Source organism: Ylistrum balloti, unplaced genomic scaffold (genome assembly GCF_031769215.1).
Source record: "Ylistrum balloti isolate Yb309-2 unplaced genomic scaffold, AGI_CSIRO_Ybal_v1 Utg370240, whole genome shotgun sequence".
NCBI classification, from domain to species: Eukaryota; Metazoa; Mollusca; class Bivalvia; order Pectinida; family Pectinidae; genus Ylistrum; species Ylistrum balloti.
The window spans coordinates 985,246-1,011,144 of NW_026782195.1; the positions used below are offsets into that span (position 1 = coordinate 985,246).

Consider the following 25,899-nt stretch of genomic DNA (forward strand, 5'->3'; position numbering starts at 1 on the left):
CCTGTACCCTATCTACTTTCTATAAGAGATGGAGATTGTGTTTGGTTACCTGCGGTCTTTCTCCTGTCAGGGTCGATTGAAAATAATGCAGGTATAATATTATATGGTAACGTTTTATTTTTCAGTAGAAGCAATATAAATAGCAACAATTGGGTCCTGTGAAAGACATGTGGGTCCAGTTGTGTAAAGATCATCACCAATAGATTAGATCAGGATAAGAAATGGTCATCAATACCATATCATACACGGACATTGACTGAAACACAAGATCGATATAGAGCAATATCGAAATCGGTCACCACCAACTTGCGAACTGATAACTGATATCTGAACTGCAGTTGTTCAAAATGTGCATACACAATGATACTCTCACTTTGTATCGACAAACACTGGGTTTTGTTTACTTCCATCAACAGGCAATTTCCCGCCAATAGTTTTTGCTGTATGTATAAGACCAGATGTCTGTTCGAAATTTGCCTTGACATTTTTCTCCGTTGTGACGTCAGAACTGTCAAAGCCTGCGTTGTCAATGCCAATCGAGGATGTACCGCTGCCACTTCCGGTGTGCTGTTTGCTTATTCTGACCTTATTGAACATCTCTTCGACTTTTGACTTCGGCGTCAGACCTATCCGAAAGAAGCCGATTTTCTCCTCTTTGATTTTTCGGCAGTCAACAACAGTGGAGGCAATATTCTCAGGGGAAGGACCGTCCGCAAGAATCCCGTCACACTACAAATAATAAACATCCCGCTTTGATTGATACTTAGTCAATTGTGTTCTTGACTATAATAAAAAATATGTTTAAACTACATCGTCATAATTAAATCTCCATCGCCAAATATTGAATTAACTGCAAAAGTTTTGAATTGATGACAGATATATTTTGGTACATCAGTGACACATTAATGTCATGCCATCGTTACGACTTACATTTTTCACTCCTAGTTTGGCTACAACCTGTAGATGATGGGTAGTATCTGCCTCTCCAGTGGGATTTGCTGACGTCACAGCTATAGGGCCAGTCTGGTCAATCAGGTGACACACGATCGTATTGTCCGGAATTCTCAATGCTATACTGTCCGGTTTACCAATTAGTTTTTCAGCTTCCCCTAACCCCAATATCTTGACCCATTCACCTGATGGAACCAAAAAGTGCATTCTTACGCATGTTAACTTGAAAAGTTTAATTTACCGAGAGTCAAACATTTAGGATATATTGACGTTTTTCTAGACGCCATGGTATATCTATCGTTCTAATGATATCACAGAGGAAGTCAGATTTACGAACCTCTATTCAACACCAGGCTGATATTAGAAGGCCACACTTCTTGCATAAAGTTCCAACAGATATCACCCAGTTCCATACGAGCCTTCTCAATCTGTTTGATGTTAGATATCCAAACAGACATGGGCCGATCCTCTGCCAGAGTCTTAGTATTGTAAGCTCTCTACAATATAACGCTCTTCTGTATTACTTCATGTAGTAGGTTCCTGTATATCCACTTTACATCACTCCAAATAAGTAGTATGTTTTTGTAATCTGTCCATCACACATCATATGTCACTCCACATCAGTAGTATTGTTTTATAATCTCTCTCTCATATATCATACGTCACTCCACATCAGTAGTGTTGTTTTATAATCTCTCTCTCATATATCATACGTCCACATCAGTAGTATTGTTTTTGTAATGTCTCTCATATATCATACCTCACTCCACATCAGTAGTAATGTTTTATAATCTCTCTCTCATATATCATACGTCACTCCACATCAGTAGTATTGTTTTATAATCTCTCTCTCATATATCATACGTCACTCCACATCAGTAGTATTGTTTTTGTAATCTCTCTCATATATCATACGTCACTCCACTTCAGTAGTGTTGTTTTTGTACTCACTCTCTGACATATCATACATCACTCCACATCAGTAGTGTTGTTTTTGTACTCACTCTCTGACATATCATACATCACTCCACATCAGTAGTGTTGTTTTTGTACTCACTCTCTGACATATCATACGTCACTCCACATCAGTAGTATTGTTTTTGTAATCTCTCGCATATATCATACGTCACTCCACATCAGTAGTATTGTTTTTGTAATCTCTCTCATATATCATACGTCACTCCACATCAGTAGTATTGTTTTATAATCTCTCTCTCATATATCATACGTCACTCCACATCAGTAGTATTGTTTTATAATCTCTCTCTCATATATCATACGTCCACATCAGTAGTATTGTTTTATAATCTCTCTCTCATATATCATACGTCACTCCACATCAGTAGTATTGTTTTATAATCTCTCTCTCATATATCATACGTCACTCCACATCAGTAGTATTGTTTTTGTAATCTCTCTCATATATCATACGTCACTCCACATCAGTAGTATTGTTTTATAATCTCTCTCTCATATATCATACGTCACTCCACATCAGTAGTATTGTTTTATAATCTCTCTCTCATATATCATACGTCCACATCAGTAGTATTGTTTTATAATCTCTCTCTCATATATCATACGTCACTCCACATCAGTAGTATTGTTTTATAATCTCTCTCTCATATATCATACGTCCACATCAGTAGTATTGTTTTGTAATCTTTCTCTCGTATATCAAACGTCACTCCACATCAGTAGTATTGTTTTATAATCTCTCTCTCATATATCATACGTCACTCCACATCAGTAGTATTGTTTTTGTAATCTCTCTCATATATCATACGTCACTCCACATCAGTAGTATTGTTTTATAATCTCTCTCTCATATATCATACGTCACTCCACATCAGTAGTATTGTTTTATAATATCTCTCTCTCATATATCATACGTCACTCCACATCAGTAGTATTGTTTTAATATCTCTCTCATATATCATACGTCACTCCACACCAGTAGTATTGTTTTATAATCTCTCTCTCATATATCATACGTCCACATCAGTAGTATTGTTTTATAATCTCTCTCTCATATATCATACGTCACTCCACATCAGTAGTATTGTTTTTGTAATCTCTCTCATATATCATACGTCACTCCACATCAGTAGTATTGTTTTATAATCTCTCTCTCATATATCATACGTCACTCCACATCAGTAGTATTGTTTTATAATCTCTCTCTCTCATATATCATACTTCACTCCACATCAGTAGTGTTGTTTTTGTACTCACTCTCTGACATATCATACATCACTCCACATCAGTAGTGTTGTTTTTGTAATGTCTCTCATATATCATACGTCACTCCACATCAGTAGTGTTGTTTTTGTAATCTCTCTCTCTCTCTCTCTCCTATCATACCTCACTCCACATCAGTAGTATTGTTTTGTAATCTTTCTCTCATATATCATACGTCACTCCACATCAGTAGTATTGTTTTATAATCTCTCTCTCATATATCATACGTCACTCCACATCAGTAGTATTGTTTTGTAATCTTTCTCATATATCATACGTCACTCCACATCAGTAGTATTGTTTTATAATCTCTCTCATATATCATACCTCACTCCACATCAGTAGTATTGTTTTGTAATCTTTCTCTCATATATCATACGTCACTCCACATCAGTAGTATTGTTTTGTAATCTTTCTCTCATATATCATACGTCACTCCACATCAGTAGTGTTGTTTTTGTACTCACTCTCTGACATATCATACGTCACTCCACATCAGTAGTATTGTTTTATAATCTCTCTCTCATATATCATACGTCACTCCACATCAGTAGTATTGTTTTATAATCTTTCTCTCATATATCATACGTCACTCCACATCAGTAGTATTGTTTTGTAATCTTTCTCTCATATATCATACGTCACTCCACATCAGTAGTATTGTTTTGTAATCTTTCTCTCATATATCATACGTCACTTCACATCAGTAGTATTGTTTTGTAATCTCTCTCTCTCATATATCATACGTCACTCCACATCAGTAGTATTGTTTTGTAATCTCTCTCTCTCATATATCATACGTCACTCCACATCAGTAGTATTGTTTTGTAATCTTTCTCTCATATATCATACGTCACTCCACATCAGTAGTATTGTTTTGTAATCTTTCTCTCATATATCATACGTCACTCCACATCAGTAGTATTGTTTTGTAATCTTTCTCTCATATATCATACGTCACTTCACATCAGTAGTATTGTTTTGTAATCTCTCTCTCTCTCTCATATCATACGTCACTCCACATCAGTAGTATTGATTTTGTAATACCTACCTGTTGTTTTAGATGGCAAGATATTAGTAGAATATCACAAAGATTATTTAAAAACATCAAATCAATAGTAGCAAGTGGGCAACGTACAGTTATCTTACCTTCCTTGTACCTGTTACATACTATATATAATATTTATAACTAGCTTATGTCAGAAAGACTGTCCTTAATTGGCTAGGATATCGTCCGTTCCAAGTAGTCGTTCCAGCACTTAAAAACAAGGATGATCAATATCCCATATTGGAAATCCCCTTGAGTTTCCACTGATAAGGAAGTCATATACATACCTGTATGATTTTATTAAGTTAATCAATCTTACTTCAACTTGTACAAACAAGTTTCTATGGCACTTCCAATCGACACCATTTGACCTTACCTTGATATTCAGAACTTTTACTTGTCAGGTAAAAATGATATAGGTAATATACTTTTCGTTATCTACTTCAGGTATACAATTGTTCTTTGAAAGGGTAGAGGTCAGTATTGTATTACTGTCAAATTTTGTATTTTTTTTTCTAATGATATAAATGGTCATCATGAAACCAGATCATAAATACCAAAGATTTGTAGGAAATGTCAACTGCAATATGTTACCTTGTCATGCTGATTACAACTTAATTTAATCTAATTATCGACATTGCAAGATGTCAAGTGGAACGGCTATTTTGACGGAGAAACGTCGCCGTTTCTATGACCACGATACTGACGTCATAATGGTCAAGCACTGAATGTTAAATAGTACATTCTTTTGAATATATCGATCTATATTTATATATTTGAAAAGAATAAAATCAATATGGCAAATGTATTCCGCTAACGTGTTCAGGCCTAACGGCCATCTTCAGGCAATAATTCATTATACATTTGTCGTGTTGATTTTATTATTTTCAAATATTTTATCGATACGATGCATCTATGTTTATATATTTATATATATATATATAAAACAATATCTTGTATTATTACATCATTTTGCTGCATAGTGGCATTACTGTCCAAACATAATTTGAAATAGTGACGTAAATCAATTAAAAAATCACACGAGTGAAATGTCATATTTGAACGCTAGATTTTTTTTAAGCGGTCTAATTATTAACTCAATTTCGATGTAATTTCTGCGACTAGTGCTTGTTAATTTCTTCAGGTGCCAGTAATACTTGTTACTCTGACTTAAAACCGTATGTAACAGATGATATCAAACTTTGGAGTCTTGCTTCAGAACCTGCTGGCTCTAGACTTACCATCACTGCCTGTGGTTGATTACACGCAGCTACCAATACATACACAGTGTCTGTAGGAATACCACAAATACCGCCGTTTCTCAGGATTTCTAAGGACGATAAAAAAACAGACAGTATTCCATTATGCTTATATCAATACCAAGCTTTCTAGATTTTATAAATGAGATAGGCTGGCGTTGATTCTAATTTACAGGTGTAATTTCCACATACCTGCTGTTTGTTTCACACCAGTCGCCCGTCTTGGATCCATGAACAGCGCTTTGGAGCGATCCGAGTGTAGTTTGCTGACTTGAAGTAGAGGTTTACCCAATGGAAGAATGTCCCTTCCCCAAACATTTTTCAATATGGCCGACATAGCTCCGTACATAAATATCAAGACATAGGCTATGGCAATTGCAATCTCCAACCCTCCATAGTTACTAACACCAAGACCACGTAACAAGAACGCGACAACGAGAAGGCAAAAAACAGAGGAAATCAACAACCAAATCTTGTTTATAGTGGTAGACAAACCGAGAAAAAGTAAACCAGTCACCAGGAAACCAACCAGGCCGACCACCAAAGTCACGCCCTGAGCCCCTTCAATGATATCTAGGGCTCGCACCGATCCCCAGATAGACCAAAAGCTTGCATATAGAAGAAAAGAACAGCTTTCAAATGTTAACCCTCTGGAGAAACTTACAAAACCAACAGCAAACTGAATCAGTCCCCCGAAACCTACGGTCCATGGTAAAATTAACGGGGCTGATCCAGAAGGTATCCACACGAGAGAAAATGCTGCCACGGCGTTAGCCGCGAATCCTACACTTTGAGAGTCGACATACTTTGAGTAGCCCAGCATAATGTCTTCTGACAATTTATGAGAATCTGATAGGATGTCTGTCGTTTGTCTGTTCTTACCTAATTTTTGAAAACATGAAAATAATTTCGTGAGTTTTTGATTTTCCATAATGTTGTCACCCAATGGAAACCTTATTTCCAGTTCTGTTAAACGAGTTGAAGAAGCAATTAGGCCATAGAGTGAGAGGACAATACCAGCCCATCCCATCACTCCTATGAACACACCCTCAAGTCCATCTACACCCAGAGAAAGTACGAACAGCGACATCATCAGATAATACACGGAGCTAAATAACTCGAGCTTAATTTCAACTACAGCAAGTAGAAAGAAGAATAAAAACAAGACGGCTGATGTGGGAACAATGAAGTTCATCTCTCTCCACACATAGTTTTCTGCCATTAAGCTCGACCCAACAGCAAACCAAAACAGACCAAAAATAATGACATTGCTAGCACTATGGTGACTAGTCCTTCTTAATGACGCAATGCCAACCACTATTTCGAAGATGCCGGAAGTTATCAGCCACGGAAAGGAAAACCGCGTATCAGAAATGATATTGATGACGTAACTAGCAAATGTGGTAAAACAAACAATATTCAAGGAATACATTAAAAGTAAATGATCCCTGTGAATTGATGTATTTGGCGAGTTTGTTTCAGTTTTCAAATTGTCCGGAGATACAAAGTTTGAGCGTTTATAATGTGAAGTTACGTTTGAAAAACAGAAATAAAGAAAAATCAAAGTGAGCAAAACATGAAGAACCCCCGTTCCTTGTACACTAACAAACAAATTAATTATTTCAAACGTAAACATGACCAAACAAATAAGCGAGACTGCAGCGCATGACCGGAAGTCCTTGCTTGTTAGAGAAGTACCTAGGTAAACGAGAAACACCAACATGAGACCTCCATAACCCGGAAACAAGGTTTCGTGAGCAGAAACATAGTGCTCGGACGATTGATTCTGTGAATAGTTGACCTCTGTCCAAATGTGATTGACCCCAACGCTTGACCAGAGCACTGCCAAACAAAGGACCACAGACTGAAGAAGCTGTCTGTGTGGGGAGGGTGACGTCACTCCTGTAACATAACACCCAGTTATGTAAAATGTAGTCTTGAATATTTCCCCAACTTAATATAATCTATATCACCAGCTAAAATCTTATCATATGTTTGTAAGAGTGCATATGTTGTGGTATTTGAGACGCAGTGGAATCGGCATTAAACTGTCATAGTAAGTGATTTAAAGATCAAAGTCATAAAAAAAAGTTTCGATGAAAGAAATATATCTTACACAGTGCTAATTAAACAAAATGGAACCATTCTGAAATATTTGGTGGATCAGAATTTAAAATGAGAGGTGAAGAAAGCATATCAAAGTCGTTCACAAAATCAGATATCTATATTACTTATATGTAGACAATAAAAACTTACCAGTGAGTAGGATAGCCAATGAGAACACTAACAGCGAAACACCATACGGAATATTGGTTATTACAGCATTGGATCGCTTTGTTGTGATAGTATTGACACTGGTGAGAGCAAAAAGGAGGCTGACAAGTAAAAATCCGGACGCAGCGGCGGAGTCCACTTCGTTGCCACTCATTTTGGTATCGTTTCCACCTCGATTGGATCTAGAATGACGCCACACTTATATATCAAAGACAATAAGGTACCAATGGAGGAAACGCCTAATCGGTCATAGGTACGCCATTATTTCATCAAAGAGCGCTTGGTTTTCTAAAAATACATACAACGGCAGTTTCTTCCTGGTTCGTGAAAGTCGACTATGATTGGTTTTCAGTTATCTATATATATATAAGGGTGGAGTTTTTAAAATGGTTCAAGGAATGTTTAATTATTTATCATTGTCTAGTTCCGGGTCTTTATATTGCGCTGCCTAAAGAGACATAGATAATATTGTAGTTGGTGGGCGGGAATTGGGAACGCCCCCTACCATAAATGAAGCCATATTCACTTGAAAAGTACTGGAAAACGGTCATTGATATAAATTGTTGCTTATCGTGTACATAAGCTATCAAAGAAATCCGAATACACAAAACGACAATTCTGATCGCAAAAGAACATCAAGGTTCTGTGTATAAAGATGGAGGAGACTCGAACGAGCGGGCGCGGTGTTCCCTTCGCGTCAATACTATACAGTGAGCCCGGGGCCCTGGGGCTTATGGCCAATATCATGTCTGCCCTGATAGTGGCTATGGGAAACATGACGGTAGGGGACGAGACAAAACTCACTCTCATCATTGCAGGTAAGCCATACGAATGCTTCTGTTGTTTAGTGTAAAATACATGTATGTGGGAGCTGATGTATTGGGTTTATAACCACGGAATTAGATATAGAACTAAGTCTGTGATTATAACTCAACAAAACGTTTGTATTTAGGCTTTGGTGTTTATTAATTAGATGTATATCTATTTTTCACGACTAAATCGATACATATAATGAAATTAGCAACATGTTTGCAAATCAATTTATCTTCAATAGATAGACAGTACCACATATACATATAACATATTTGGTAGGAAAACTATGCTTAAATACTTGAAATATTAGTGAAACCTAAAAATACATTTGCTTACTTATTGCAAACGTACTTAAAACGTTGATAGCAGAGGTATCGAATTGAAACAGGAAATGTACGGTAGCCAAGGTAACGATATATATTATAATCATGTTTGCTGACAAAGCAAGTGAAACGTAGGAGTCATGACGAGATAATGTAAATATAAACTTTAGCTGTCAATTTTTTTTATTGTGAGCATCATGAAATGTGTCTTGAATTCCAAAACACGTCAAAACGACAAAATTATTTACCTAACTTTTACTATAGTGCGCTCTACTAAATAATACGTAATATCAAAGGAATTTTTTTTCCGGAGTAGGGTATTTGCGTTGCCAAATCATTTAATTCAAAATTAACATATAATTTGAAAATTACACTCATTTTGAAATAATCTTGAAATGGAAAATGTTGTAACTCGACATAATCAAATAAATGCGAGATAGTTTGTGTTTTATTGTTGTTCATACAAGGGAGATAACTCCAACAGAAAGTAACAATTTCCTCATTCACGTCATTTATTCATTTGTTACTTATTATCTACATATTATAAACTATGTCAGAAAACCACATACCTTAATTTGAAGAGACCAAGTTGTGTTTATACAGTGTAATATATTGGGACTCGTTATCGTGAAAAAATGTTGTTTTGATTCACAATCAAATTTTTTGGAGTACAATATATGAAATATTCACACTTAAATATTTGCTATCAATATTTCTTTTTTAATAACATGGTTTTCAATGCAATGTAGAATATTCTTATTCTAAAAATAGAACATGTTTTCATCGTTATTTCACGCTTTTCAGTCGATAATCGGTAAAACTCTGAGACAAAATGTTTGTTTCTGAAGGGTCTCGATCAAGATATAATTTCATCAATTTTTTTTGACATTTAATATACTTAATTTTCAAGGCATAACTTGATTTTGATTTACTCAAAGAAGTTCAGATGTAAATATAATAAATACAGTAAAGATCACGTGTCACTGTTTCATGATTGTCGGTATGAACAAGAAGACTGTAACGCGGATGTTACCGAGCGCTTTTCTTCTGTGTTCAACACTGAAATTATCAATCCCCCTTAAGTTCCGCAGATAGCTGTGATGATTCAAAGGCAAATGAAGAAATGTTCTTTATAGTGAATAAAACGATATATGTGTCACCACGACATCTGTTGCATTTTAAGGCTAAATTTGTTATAAAAAACATCAAGAAATACCAGCATGGCAACATAATGATGATTCAAACTCAAATTTCATACAACTAGGACAAAATATTAACAAAAGTTAGGTTTACACGAAGACTTTTGAAAACGAACAGGGAGAATAAGAGCAAGTGTTCCGGAAGAGTGAGCGTCTTCTGCATCATCGACGACACTTGCCATGTAAACCTTGGTTAATCCAAGTAAGTTGTGTCACTTTCTCAAATGAGAACAAGGTATACAACAACGGAACCAACAGGCAAACTAACGAGCATCAAATACGTCCAGCTTCACGTCGCACAAAGAAATAGAATATATCTCAACGAGATCACTTTTTCAGCTTATAAATCTTCCCCATAATTTTCATCAACCTGCATCTTTTGAACCCTTGAGTGACGAGTTTGTCAGTCAGGTGACGACGTCTTGCAGGAAATCGTGATAATTGGAAGAGGCCCTTAAATATCGAATCAACTGTGATATGTAAATATCATATGCTGGTATAGAATGTTACAGTAACGTCTAGCGACAATTGATATATACTTTATTGCTTTCAAATTATTGTAGTCTAATGTTATATCAATGTAATACAGACAAAACATTTACTTGTAGGTGTCCATCTGATACTGATAGGGGGATTTCTTCAACTGGTGGCTGGACTCTTGTCCTTCAGAAGAAATGACCACCTAACTGGAACAGCCTTTGTAGTATTCGCCTCCCTGTGGTCATTCCAAGGAATAACGTACATACTGACCACAGACATACCGGACCTAAATGGAGCTGTCCTGTCTGGTCTGGTAGGCTACATGACCGTAGCAGTGGTTCTCTTTGTCTGCTCCTTGTTCGTCAACTATATTCTACCTCCTGTACTAGCTGCGATGCTACTTACATTAGTATTTGAAGCCGCAGGTTTATTCTTCCTTTGGGCAAAGAGGGTAGCAGCTGCCTTTGAACTTTTCATTGTCTTCACGGCCGTGTATGCTGTCGTTGTCATGACCACCAAGGGCGTCAGCCAGAGGTATGTTTTACCGGGGTTCGGAAACGCACCCATCGATCCCTTACTTATCCGAACATCGGCCATAGGTAAAAAGAAGAACGAAAAAAGAAAGAATACAAAGTATGCGGAGCCGATGGGTTTGGGATACCTTGCCAATATCGTGCCAGCTGCTGTGCTGAGTTTCTATAGCCTGGGATATTTCACTGACTTCAGGCCTGCAATGGGTCCCTTGATGTGCAGCAGTCTTTGTCACATTGTTTCTAGTTACTATGCCTTCTTAAGACAAGACTACTTCCATTCTGTACAATTCATCTCATACTTCATCTTCTGGATCAGCCGAGGAGCCGAAGCATTTCTCGTAACCTTTGACATTTCAGGCGATGCAGACACCATTTTAGATTACTACGGTCTGTGGGGTATGGTGTTGGTTCTTGTTGCAATATTGGTGGCTTCGACAACGCAGAGTGTCGTTGTTTTCCTTTACAATCTCCTCTTAACAGTCATAGCCATTCTATCTGTGGAGCATATACCTGGATCAGTTCGTAACTACACGTTTGGGGTGTCGTCTGCTGTCCTCGCTCTCGCCAGCGTATACATCTCGATCGCACATCTTCTAAACTCAACAGCGGAGAAGGCTGTTGTCTATGTGGGACCAGAAATCATAGCTGCCGAGAAACTTCAACGTGCCTTTGGATGTTTCCAGTGAGTAAGACCTTTAAGTACAATATGTGTGAAATTGTCTTATATCGCAATTACTGTTCGCATTGTTGCTTTTTTTATGAGAATTTGTCAATGTTCTACTGAATTCAAACAAGATAACCATGTATATGTTTTAGTTTGAAAAAAAGAATTCGGATTAATATTCGAAAGGAAGATTTTAAATGTACATATTATCATTTATATCGCATTAACAATCCTTAACGGCGACATTCAACTTCAACAAAAACTACTGCTTCTAAAGAATCTGTGTTTGAACTGTTACATGATATTTGATATCAAATCACACCTTACATTTTCTAATCAAGTAAAAAGACAGAAGAAATTGATGAATCATGCGGTCCAATGGACAGCGATAAAGACTTAAATATGGTGGATTCCGTAGCCTTTCTAGCCAACATGGTGGCTTCCGTGGCGTTATCTCCCGCCGAGGTCTCAGATGGACAGAGTGCTCTCCCTTGGCTTCTTGTGGCGGGGGTATTCATCAACATATACTGCGCACGCCTTGCATATGCTGCCGGAAGTTTGGCCAGAGCTTTCATGATGGTAGTTCTGGCACTTCTATGGGGAACATGGTCTCTGGTGTTTCTGGAAGGTATAAAATACTAGCACCACAGATGTAATGGTTCTATACTTTATTATCAACGTGTTCAATACATCAGGTTTTTATGATCACGTCTACAAAATATCACGGTAATTGACTTAATTCAATATATATTCTGAAACCACACGCACTTCATGTAAATGTTATTGTGTAATGACTGAATTATATATTTAATATTGTACAGGCATCGAGGTGTCCCAGACAAAGGCTGCTGCAATAGGTCTGCTTTGTTTACACACATTTTCAATGCTGATGACAACCACATTCTCCAGGGTGTGGATGGTTTTCGGTTTGAGTGTGGAGATAAACATTATAGCTCTCGTGCTCCAAGTTTTCGATGTAAGCAGTCAGTACATGGCACTGATCACGTCGCTTCTCGTTGGTAAGTATGTCACATAACCGTTCGAATTGTTGTACCCTATTTCTTTGTGACCTTCATCAAGCGACTTCTTTGTACACAATTAAAAATTAAAACTGATTTCGTTCAAAGTTTGGTTCCGGGATCCATTCAACATAGCAAACATCAATCTATATTATAGAAAGAAAACAGTAAGAGTGGGTGAAAAAATTGCTTGCTTATCAAGAAAAAATTAAATTGTGTCAATGAATATAATTGTTACGTGTCATCATTATTTCTGTCTCCATATGTTTTAGGTATTGTTGGATTGTACGGAACTCTCTCGGGAATCTTGAAGGGAGTCATTGACAGTGATGCGTTACCAAAAGGCAAGCCCATCATAAAGGTACATGCTAACTTAAACAAGCTAAATTAGTTTATATCATTTATCACTGTAATACAAACAGTGTCACAATATCTCATATTTAATTATCTCACACATTAAAAAAACAATTATCACGTAGAAATATTAGAATTATTTTTTAGCTATGACTGAACCTAAATTTGGCCATCAGATATGATTCCTCATGGGAAAGCAACATTTTTTCTTTCATAAAATATGGAAATTTGTGGCCGAGGAAATCGTTAATGAACTGTTTTCTAAAAAAAATCATTTAGCCTAAAGAAGAGACACAGGAGGAGAAATTGCCTTGCCAAATGATTCCCTCGCGAAAATCTTCTGCCCTTTGGAAGGCAGCCAAACTCCTTGACGAAGGCCACGTGATCGGTGTACCAACAGACACGGTGTACGCCCTGGCATCATCATGTAAGGTTCCCAAGTCTGTCAGTGATATCTACCACATCAAGGGCAGGCCAGCCGAGAAACCTATCTGTCTTTGTATATCAAACCTTGACCAATTGAAAGAGGCAAATCCTCCGTTCAGGTACTGCATGTGTTTCTATTCGAGTCTAAATTTAACAGGCCTGTGTTGTTTAACAGCTACACACGTATAAGTTGATGATAAAATGTTAAAATTTTGCCACAAGCAAATCAATGTTACTATTGAAGCGAAATTACATGAATTGTTCCTCGATCCTGTCTTGCAACGATAAAGATGAGATCTTAATTATATTCATTTGTTTTGAAAACAAAACATTCAAGCTACATTGGTTTATTTAGCGATCTTCTGTGGCGGTTTATGGACAAATGTTACCCCGGGGGCATCACCTGTGTGGTACCGAAGGGGGAGTGGCTAGCGAGGCTAGGAGTGGGTGATGCTGTCGAGTACGTTGGAACTAAAGAAAGCGTGGCTATCCGAGTACCCGACTCTTCTGTGCTCTCCTACCTCACAAGCATTTCTGGTCCTGTGGCCTTGACCTCGGCCAATCCAAGCGGGGAACCAGACAGTTTACATCACGATAGGGTTATAGACACACTAGGTATGCACTAGTGATTGACTGACATCAATAACCCTTCTGTTGACATTTTCACAAATTCATAATTAACGATAATATATATAGTGTATTATGCCGGTTCTTGAAGATCTCAAAAAGGTTATGGAAACGCATATGTTAGCGGACACTTAAATATTTGTCTCTTTATGATCGCAGTGTACAACCATCAGAGTAAATCCTGACACCAAAACATTCTAGTACATTACTGATAAACAATTATGATAAATTTATATGTTGATAAGCAAATGAAGTGTGTTCAGTCAGCCGAATCAAAAGTGGATTTGGTTGTTGGAATTTTTTTCTTGATCCAATATTAAAAACAACATTCTTAATGATGTCAAATTATGTAATACTAAAAGGAGGTTACAAAATGTTTCTATCTATTTTTCAAAGGACACAAACTAGCAGCGGTAATCTGTGATGATGAATCTAACGAAATAGTGGCATCAACTGTCGTCAACTGTGCCAAGATAGATGAAGGTAAATGACTCGTTTTTCGTTGTTCATCAGTGTCAAGTGAGATAAAAAAATAACAACTTTTGTCGCTCAGCTAGTCACCCCTGTCAACAAAAGTCGCCAAGTGAAGTTCAATTGTTAACTGCCTTGTGACTAGGAGATCACATATAGCTTAGTGGAATACATTTAATGAGTCACTGCTGACATAAACAATCGTTAATTTGATTCTAGATATTAAGGTCCCTTGTGTTTTGATATAGGAACATTAATTAATTAGAAAACTAATCCGTCCCTGCCTTGTAACCAGCTAAAGGCAAAATTAATTCCGATGTCTTTCAAAAAAGTACGTATATTTTGTCAAACTGGTTGATATTTCAGGTGTGATTTCCTACTTTCGGATAGGCTGTGTCCCGAAGGAGCGCGTGGACCGATTGTTCGAACAAGCCAAATCAGAAATAAATGGGGAGGCGACGACAGTTAACATGAGTCAACAATCACTACACTTATCCTGAATGATACGAGGGTCGGAAAAATTGTTCAGTCGAGAGCATGTTGTTAATGGGGATGGAAATGTTTTTTTGTTTTACACTGTTGATTAATTGTTTAACACGTTCACAATAAACTTTCGTTCAACTAGTTTGATTTTGCGTTTGATGTAACAGAAGATACAACATACTGCGATGATTTGTTGCTTTGTTTTAAATGCATTGACAGTGTAATTGTGTTTTAGCAAACTTCCTCGATTTTATTTTAAGGAAATTCACAACTCTCAGTAAGAATAAAAAAAATTAGACCTAATGAAAGCGAAATCTGGAAAAAAATTAAAACGATCATTGGACAAGTTTATATTAGACGTAACCCTTAATAACCTAATACCGACATGTTCTGTAAGGGCATGGACTCTTGGACTCAAAAAACAAGAGGCCAAACGGGCCTACAACGTTCACCTGGGTAATTTAGCTATTCAATAAAGAATTTGAAATATGAAAAAAAATGAAATAATTTCCCTATCGGGTCCCACCCTTCTGGTCAAACAGAGGACAGATTAACTATTCATTTAAATTGCTTCATACCAAACTTGGACAATGTTCTTATATGGAAGAAGGATGCACCGTTCATACAGAACTTATTTCCCTTCATTCAAGAATACTTCAGACCAAATTTGGGCAAAATCCAATCATTCCTACAGGAGGAGTAGGATTTTAAATAATTTGCTCTTTTTCCCCTATTGGGCCCCGCCCTCCATCGCAAGGGACCAAGACTTGATTCCTCTTCAGGCAAGAATTGTTCACATGAAATCTGTGCAATATCCATTTATTCCTATAAGAGTAGTCGGATTTTTAAGACCTTCCGCTTTTGGGTCCTGCCCCTAAGGCCACATGTGAGCTGAGAACTAAAATCAAAACTTGTTAATAACTGAATTTGTTAAAAGTCCATGATGAAAGTATGGTTGAATTCAGTCTTTTTCTAAATATATTGAAAACAGTTGATGCAATCAGTCATTGTCGAACATAGTTTAATCTTTGCATGTATGCAACTATATACACTAAACATGGAAACATTCATGTGGTAAGCATATATAATAACCGACCCTTCACAAAACTCAAGCTCGGATGTAAATTTGTACTTTCTCGGGCAAAAGCTAGTGCGATCGGTTGTCCCGCCAAAGGAGAACCACCCTCTCTATCCTGTAGGGCCTCCGCTCTTCTCTTCTCCTCTCGCTATCACATATCACGTCACGTGATCACGCGAAACGTTTGGGCCAAGAAAATGCTCTACTCTAAGATTAAGACTCGATATGATTTTGATTGCTATTACAAATCTTTTTAATTGTCCATACAAAATAAATGCAGATCTTAAAAGACAGTAAAATAGTTAGCAAATGCCAGCGACAAAACATCCGACATATAACCAAGTCTAGCGATTTCCTACATCCTTACTATGTATATAGGAAGGGTGAAGAAAAACAGGATCAGTACCGTCTCCTGCCTGAAAAAGAGTTTTTGTCAGGAAGTCATAATTCAGCTAAAGTAACGGAATACATTGTCCGACATATGAGTGATCTAAATATTCAGAACTTTTATCACGACTTTTTAAAAATAATTTGAGACTTCTATGAAGTTTTTGACTATAACAGAGTTCTGAACTCAAGATCCCGTAAGATAATTGGACACATCCGTTAGCTTGTTGACACGATACAGTTCTGAACTCTAATCAAGACTCCTTCAGATAGTTGGACACCTCAATGAGGTTGTTGTCTGGATCTCTGAAATACACAGACATGATAGGACCAACGGCTCCGGTTCTCTCTACTGGTCCTTCCAACATTGTTACTTTACAATCCTGAAAGTTTAAAACAAAACGTGACACAATGACATATATAATGTTCATATCACAACGAATGTAAACAACATTTTTATTGCAGCAGAAGCACTTCATAGGCTAACCGAGTCCTTTAAATAAAATCATAAAATATGAAACACTTATTGCTTAAGGCCCTCGGTGTCTGAAATAGCAGTAGATATACCTGACCTCCATTCCGGTTATAATAACAATTATATCGATTTATTGAATGATTGCTTGATTATATACGTAATGGCCTTTCAACACAGGAAATGACATCAGAACCAATACCATATCACGTGTAGCCTCCTTGACAATCAAATATAATAAAAATTTGTTTTTATTGTAATTTGTTCGTGGCATGCTTTGCACCGAGGCTGGTCATCGCGCGTTAATAAATAGCAACGTGATTAGTTCGAATGACTCATTCGGAGACGGGCGAGAAAGACTTCGTCAACGCCTAGATGCATGCATGATATGTTTAACCGGAAGTAGGGCATAATACAATAAAAATGAATTCTAATGTACTATTTTAAGGACATTTGTGTTTTATATACTTGTCCTGTAATATCTATTACTGTGTCTGTTAACTGAAATAGGGCACTTTTATTTCGCTTGTTGACAAACGCCATTGATGACGTAGTTCGATTAATTGCGTCATCAACTTCAACGTGTTCTTGTTGCTAAGGTCATTCGCTTGAATATAACTCTGGAAGTCTTGAGCAAATGTCAATTAAATTATCAACATAAATCATATATTTCCGATTAGTGAATTCCAAATGTTTGGACCACGAACTTGTTTCTTAGACCTGGGGAAAATGAAAGCTTGAAGTTTTTCAATCGGTTGAATTTTAGAATATAAACGATTCAAGCAACTCTCCATTTTTTTCATTTTTTATGCGATGCAGTTTTTAACTTTGATGAATCAAATAAAAGTTTAGTATTTTCACATTAGAATTTATTACATTTTTACCGGTGAAATATAGAGAAATAACACATTGGTTAAAAAAACAGCACATTTTAGTTATTTTTCACTAGTGAAAATACCATTCTTAAGCCAGTGAATATCATCTTATCAAATTTTAAAAATCATAGAGCTCGGTACTAAAATAACAGAGAACCAGAAACATGAATAGATTGTTTACTAGTAACATGACCTTCTATTGAACGGTTAACTTTCATTTCCAAGAGGATTCGTGCCATACACAGCAACAGTTATGTTGCCGCCTTGTTTTCAGCAAGTTAAACTCTATCAAAACGTTTTACAGCAACCTTTGTCCGTTAGTGACACAAAGAAGAAGCATTTACTATGAATATGAAAATAAATTAACATTGAAATTTATTTTTGTGTTGATATAAATTTTAACGATTTAAAAAAGAGGACTATATTTTGTCGCGCACTACTATGTTATAATGAGCGAGTAGTGTCCGCGAAAACCAGCGTCAGATTCATCCTTGTATGTCTATCCTAAATATGCCAGTTTGCTATGTGAGTGTAAGTGGGTGTGAATGTTGATGAGTGGTATATACATGCGCATGATGATGATGATGATGATGATGATGATGATGATGATGCATGTATATGCGTAAGACATATTCAAGTAAGAGCACACAAGTGTGAGAGTGTGGGTGTATGTTTTTGTGTGGTTTCTCTTGTATATTGTGTAATATGTAAAAACTTAAAAAAAAAATAAAAGAATTACAAAAAAAAAATATATATATATGCCAGTAATTTGGCTATTTTGCTTGTGATAAATGGAATATCTAATAGTGTCTTCAGTAATAAATTTACATCACTTGTGTGTGATATTTCTGTGCTTTTCACTCATGCTGCGCACCCATGAAAGATACTGAAATATTATACACATTTGTAAATTTTTTTATTGTTAAAGACACTACTACACATCCTCTATTTGTTTTCTACATAGCTGTTCCAATCATTCCGCAATAATTGACATTCTACAGGTGGTTAAAATATGACATATCCTAGGTTTTTTGTAGTAGTCCTCCATCATTAACGATTAAACAGCCTTCCTTGATCTTGTCTAGTTTTCAAGAAATATGTCTTTCCTAGATGAGAGACACACTGACTCACCTTAAGGTGTTGTATGACATTGTCCAGAGTTTCTTGTGTGATGAAACAGACATCTGCTGATCCTGGTGTTGGGAGGTTTGCCTTTGGTTCGAACTCCTTCTTGTGCTCGTGAATATTAATCTTTTGTTGGCCGAAATTCAAAGCTTTCCTCCCACCCTGAAACAATAATGAGATCCACACATCACTAGCTGTGTACTATATATCTGTCTTCTGTCGTCCTCCCTCCCACCCTGAAACAATAATGAGCTCCATACATTACTAGCTGTGTACTATATATCTGTCTTCTGTCGTCCTCCCTCCCGCTCTGAAACCTCCAATTATCACTAGCTGTGTACTATATATCTGTCTTCTGTCGTCCTCCCTCCCGCTCTGAAACCTCCAATCATCACTAGCTGTGTACTATATATCTGTCTTCTGTCGTCCTCCCTCCCGCTCTGAAACCTCCAATCATCACCAGCTGTGTACTATATATCTGTCTTCTGTCGTCCTCCCTCCCGCTCTGAAACCTCCAATCATCACCAGCTGTGTACTATATATCTGTCTTCTGTCGTCCTCCCTCCCGCTCTGAAACCTCCAATCATCACCAGCTGTGTACTATATATCTGTCTTCTGTCGTCCTCCCTCCCGCTCTGAAACCTCCAATCATCACCAGCTGTGTACTATATATCTGTCTTCTGTCGTCCTCCCTCCCGCTCTGAAACCTCCAATCATCACCAGCTGTGTACTATATATCTGTCTTCTGTCGTCCTCCCTCCCGCTCTGAAACCTCCCATCATCACTAGCTGTGTACTATATGTCTGTCTTCTGTCGTCCTCCCTCCCGCTCTGAAACCTCCAATCATTACTAGCTGTGTACTATCTATCAATCTTCTGTCGACTTCCCTCCTACCCTGAAACAACGACCTCCAAACATCACTAGCTGTGTACTTTATATCAATCTTCTGTCGACCTCCCTCCTACCCTAAACAACGACATCCAAACACCACTAGGCCTTCCGTTTACCTCCCTCCCCAACCACCTGGTACATCAGTGGCCTCCGAATATTACTGGCTATATACCACATGCTAACCTATATAAATGTGTTTGTTTATTTTTAGTATTATCCTCACAAATCGGCAGAGTGAAATTGGATTGAAATGTCGAGTAAGTGCTTTTTTGCTATGTTTCTGTTAAAAACATTTGTCATTTGATATCAAACAAGCAATATTTAACAAATTATATCATTTTAAAGGCGTTGTTACATTTTTGTATTAATTTTTGTTATAATATAAAAAAATCATGGGAAAAAACGGAAGAAAAATCCCATCTATACTTAACAGTGTGCAGATACCGAAAAAGCTGAAAAAAATTTTGACGGACAAAATTTTGTAATGTTGTTGACCCTTAAATTAAGAAAATTTGTGAAATATGACGTGACTACAAAGATTTACATATATATGTCACGAAAGTTGAGAATTAGGAACATTAGGAACTCGTATGGCCGGCCATTGCTGAAAGTACCAGTAAGAAAGCGTGTAGATGGAAGGAAGTTGACCTGACTGGCATACCTTGAATGTTGACACCTCCATACCCAGAACACGAGAGTAGAATTCACAAGTGGCATCTACATCCTTCACAGTAATAACAAAATGGTCAAGCCTTTTTACTGTAAACCCGCTGACCAGACGTGTACATCTTTGGATATGTCCACTCTGAAAAACAACGATAATTAAATTTGAGAGCAGATAGAAATGTGACCAATGGGTCTCTGACCATCGTTGGATGTGAAGATACATACAACCTGTTGCTCCATGTTTGCAGAGACACAGACAAGATGGCGGAATAGAGGACGATGTACCTGAGAGATACAAAGTCACGTTTTGTCACGGCCGACAGTGTGATAACGCATATGTTGATACATGCGGAAAAATTAATATATTGAATTTAATTTGCATTTGTAAATCAACAAATTCACATTATTACATTTAAGTACAAATAAATGTGTGATGGATCGATGCTTGGATTTATAACACTGAGGAGAGATATGGATAGGAACAATCTATCTACTTATAAACTATGAGGTAGGTTACCATCCTACCTGTTGTAGCTATATTACAGACAATACACTGATGTCACTAGAGACAATAGAGGTGTGCTTTTATCCAGCAGCTGCCATTATTGGAACACACACGTCACCGAAAACTGCTGTATTCAACCACGTGCATTTATTTGACAGAAAATTTCCTGATATAGATAACTGTTTAAAAAGCGGCTTTCACGATTGTTAAAAAACAAGTTAATTTGAGAAATACATTTTAGTGTGTTTTAATTTCCACGTAAATGCTTAAAGGAATGTTTTATAGGTCAGAATTTTTTTTAACTTGACAATAGGTCGAAATTAAACAGTCCGTTCCGCGTGAAAGTTCCGGCGAGCCAGCTGTCGAAGGCAGATCACATATGCAGTTTGTTAGTTTCATTTTAATAGTGGTATATTTTAATCACTTTGAATTTTAATTTTCAAGACAATGCTATTTATAGGCGAGAAGGTGAAATCTACTATAGTTCAAAGTTCATCGCACATTCTGTTGGGGAAGCACCAGGTGGCGCCACCAAAGCGACAAATCTATATCTATATTATTTTTACAAAAACATCTAACATGTATCCATGTAATATTTAATCTACACGTTCAAAATGATGGAATGTAAACTGATCATTTATATAAAAGTATGTAAATTACCGCGTACTCTTTCTTACACAAGCCTTATCACCAAGCGCCATATTGATAAATGTAAACACTGGGTTGGTAAGATTCAAATGGAGACTACGCGTGCGTTGATGCTGTGTCCATTGTGAGGCGGTGTCTACCTGTAGCAATTGCTGGTTACCTCATTGAACAACATACGGAAGGCCTGTCGCAGGTCATCAAGAGTAATAGAAGATGCATTAAGGTTATGTTTGACCGCAAGTAGGTCATAATTCAATGTAAAATGTATTCCAACGCACTATCTCAAGGACATTTGTGTCTTTGTATGATTGTCCTTTATTATGTATTGCTGTAACTATAAGCTGAAATAGGACACTTTATGTGACGTTTTGTAGAAATTTCGAATGTGGACTACATATTGATGTAGTAGAATTAACGGCTTGATTCTTTTAGTTGCCCAAACAACTATTAAACATATACAAGGGAAACAACTCCAGTACAAGCCACGACAATCATTTAACAGATTTCCAATTCGTGAATTCCAATGTGGTGAACCACGGACTTGTTTCTTCACCTTAGAAATTATAGCTACTCGGGTGAAAATTGCAAAACATAACGCACAGCGTTCCCCTCTATTTAATCGTGTAACATATCATCGAGTATCTCTATACCAAACATTAAGTTTTTAAAACAGCTGATTTTTTTAGAGTATCATCGAATAAACTTTTAACCATTAAATAGCCATTTTTTATGCAGCTTTTCAGTTCAAATGAAAATTTAATAGTTTCCTATCGCGCGTATTCTGACCCCTGAATCAGAATAAAAAGTGCATCAACTTTTTTTTTTTGCTTTTTAAATTAATTTTTGAAGTCTAACCTTTCAAAAAATCATCACTAGAACAACAGTTGAAATTTAGAAATTCAGATCAAAAGACCTTTATACTAGAAACGTGCCTATCCGAGGACACAACCAGGACAGCAAAGACCGGTTTCTGAATCACGTAGACCACGTTCTACCGACTGTGCTATCTGGAGGCCCCTAGAGCCCAAGTGTAAACATTGAAATACGATAGTTGTCACAGGCCTCTTTTTGTTCTATGTAGTATCAAAACTAAAAATTAAAACTTGTTCGTTCGCGCGACATTTACAGGCAACATTTCACTGCATTCTTGTGTAAATCATATTAATTGGATTGTAACAGAGTTGCGATATTTTCTAGTTAAAAGTCAGAGAAAAAAGCTCCCTAACAACGGTTCTTCTTTTTTAACATTGATAACTCTACCTGCTGGTTGACCCATTAACAGTCGAGGTCTTCGTTTACAGATTCACATGTACCTGTTGTTTGCAGGGGACTTTTAATTTTGTGACACTCTAAACTTGAGCAGTGTTTTCAATATGTGCTTGACAATGTGACATGGATCCTTACACTAATCTCGAAGACATTAAATATTTCAAATTGAAGAGAGTGCTTTGGTCAAAAGGCCAATGTCATTTCTGAGCATATCTCAGTACTGCTCATAGGCCTATACCCTGTCAAATACATGCCAGTAGTTATTGAGAAGTTTTTAAAGAAAACAGTTTTCACATGTTAAGCCGTTCAAATTCGCGACAGCTTAAAGAATTTTTCCTTAATGGTTCACAAGAATATAGCAAAACTGATAATCTACTTGTATACTAAAGTAATGACATGAATCGAACCGAGTTTAGAAGAAAATTTTAGCCTACGGCAAATAGAAGTACTTCCTGCCCACCGTGTCTTCGTCTGCAACACAACACAGAAATTCGTGCTTTGTAAGTAATCGAAATTATAATGGTCAATTGATGAAATGTTACTCACCCATAGCCTTTCACCCCTAAGCACGTATGGTGACAACGCTCGGAACATGACTCAGTCAAGTAGCTAACTGCTAAACAATCGTCGGTAAGTTGAACATTATCATCGACCCAACCCGGATGTATTTAAACCTATATATAGCTTGGCCATCCTATTCCAAGAATTGTTACCGCCAAATCTCTGCTATCTTTTTAGTAACAGACACGTATACATACATGTGGTATAGCGTTCATTCAAATACTTGTAATTGATAATAGCGTAAAGAGAAAGTAGGTGCAAGAAAGCTTCACTATGCTGTGCTATGGGAAGAACATACCCTGTTTAAAAAGTTCTCATTACCCTGGTTGAAAGGTACTCTTGTGTTTGAAGTCTCTTTGGTCAAATGCTTTGCTCATTGAAATATCTTCCTTCCTAGTATTCATAGTGTACTATGTTACTTATGTAACAGTATTCGTAATTTTATAATGCGGGTTAGAAATCTTCATGTTTAGAGTTTATTTCAACCCCATATATATTGGAATACACAAAATAGTCGAGGATCTTACCATTTGAGTTATTTTGATTCTCAAACTAATTAATTTATTTTTCGAAAATTGCATCGTGAATATAAAACTATTCACTATTGTATATGGTATCATTAACTGCAGTCCAAAATACGAGTCTGGCAATGACAATTGGATAAGGGGAAGTAACTCTGACAGTATTATGACAAGACAACTTATCATGTGTGCGATTTTCACATGATGCCGAGGATGAGCACAACGTCGACGATCATGTGTTTCACCAAATTGTATAAGATATCTTACAAAGTATATGAGATGGCAGATAAAGTAAATATCTTATATGCTATAATAGGTATATCATAGGTCTAAATGATATATATTCTATATACAATGAGATATTTTATGTAATATATTTTTTAGAAGTTCAATATACATTGTATAAGATAAAACATGCGAGTTGCTACATTAAAGTATTACTGTGAAATACCTTATACAGAGATCAAGTTTCTGGAAAATAAACAAATACTATCAAATCGGTTTCTCTGTAAAACATTTTATTATACGTGACACAATAACGATATGTATGAGAGGAATCTTGAAGCATTTAAAAGCGTGCAACACCTGGTTTGTTACTTTTAATTCAAATTACACCTAAGTGTCTTCATACTAAATTTTAATGATAGAGATACGGTAACTACGCTTGGTTGTTTACAGTAACTACGCTTGGTTGTTTACGGTAACTACGCTTGGTTGTTTAGAGCAATTACGCTCGTTTGTTTACAGTTAATACGCTTGGATGTTTACAGTAACTACGCTTGGTTGTTTACAGTAACTACGCTTGAATTACTATCTAATCGAAGAACTATTATAAAAATGAATAGACACCAGATTCCAAATTGTCTAATAAATATATTATCCACCACAAAAACATGAGATAAAAAAATCAACATGATCAAAGAAAAATTGACATCTACAGAATACCATATTTCAGACTCTCTGTTGCTTACATAATTTTTTCTACGTTTAGAATATGAACTGCTTTAAACGGAGAAATACATCACTGTCATTATCTCTCAAATCAGCTCTAATCCACAAAATACCAAATTCATGACTTACGCGAAAAAAAACTTCACACCAGACTAGAACACTAATGAAGTCCTTTCAAATACGATATTATTTTGTCCAAGATTCCAACTGCACAAATTTCCGCTACATATACCGTTGTAAAAATGTCTTTCATTATATATATAGTATTTATAGTACATTATGTATATGTCGTTTCAGGGACATATCATATGCTATGCATTTTGGCGTTTGATTTTCGTGTTTCTTCTATGAGAATCCCGTGTGTTATCTAATCTTATCCACCCATGTCCTATTCAGTTCTACGCTGTAGTTAGTATGGACTTTTCAATAGTACGAAAACTATTTAAACATTAAAATGAGGTTTGATTTAAACTTATTTATTGCCCCAAAATTGAGCAGAGGATTAGAAGTTATTTCAACTTATGACCGCCTTTTCCTCTAATACAATACATGATAATATTTACATGATAACATTAACAAGGCATATATAATATATTTAACAGTTAGTACATTTTACTTAAAATCTGTTGCTAGATTTGATAAAAATTTGCACGTGTCTGAATACTTCTGTATTGGTAGTTAGGGACAGATTTTCATTTCCAAATAAAAATAGATGTAAATTCACTTGAACTATATTCAACATGTTTATACTTTGAAAAAGCGTTATTCTTACTTTAATATAAAGC

At 36.4% G+C, this 25,899-nt stretch overlaps 3 protein-coding genes across 3 annotated transcripts; 1 reads left to right on the plus strand and 2 right to left on the minus strand.

Moving 5' to 3' along the window:
* Positions 1-369: 369 nt before the first annotated feature.
* On the minus strand, positions 370-7,927 carry LOC132552143 (uncharacterized). The gene is made up of 6 exons (XM_060216283.1): positions 7,756-7,927; positions 5,692-7,401; positions 5,482-5,570; positions 1,289-1,448; positions 931-1,136; positions 370-729 (listed from the first exon to the last, which is right to left on the minus strand). Exons 1-6 carry the CDS (start codon positions 7,925-7,927, stop codon positions 370-372), a joined length of 2,697 nt encoding a protein of 898 aa, XP_060072266.1.
* Positions 7,928-8,428: 501 nt separating this feature from the next.
* Positions 8,429-15,182, plus strand: LOC132552144 (uncharacterized). The gene is given in 9 exon segments (XM_060216284.1): positions 8,429-8,591; positions 10,717-11,807; positions 12,134-12,413; positions 12,607-12,804; positions 13,077-13,165; positions 13,438-13,703; positions 13,940-14,199; positions 14,608-14,694; positions 15,049-15,182. Coding segments are annotated over 9 exon segments (2,568 nt in total).
* Positions 15,183-16,482: 1,300 nt separating this feature from the next.
* LOC132552193 (glyoxalase domain-containing protein 5-like) lies at positions 16,483-23,864 on the minus strand. Its single transcript, XM_060216341.1, has 4 exons — positions 23,628-23,864; positions 20,655-20,798; positions 19,109-19,264; positions 16,483-17,013 (listed from the first exon to the last, which is right to left on the minus strand). Exons 1-4 carry the CDS (start codon positions 23,673-23,675, stop codon positions 16,885-16,887), a joined length of 477 nt encoding a protein of 158 aa, XP_060072324.1. The 5' UTR covers positions 23,676-23,864; the 3' UTR covers positions 16,483-16,884.
* Positions 23,865-25,899: the final 2,035 nt, after the last annotated feature.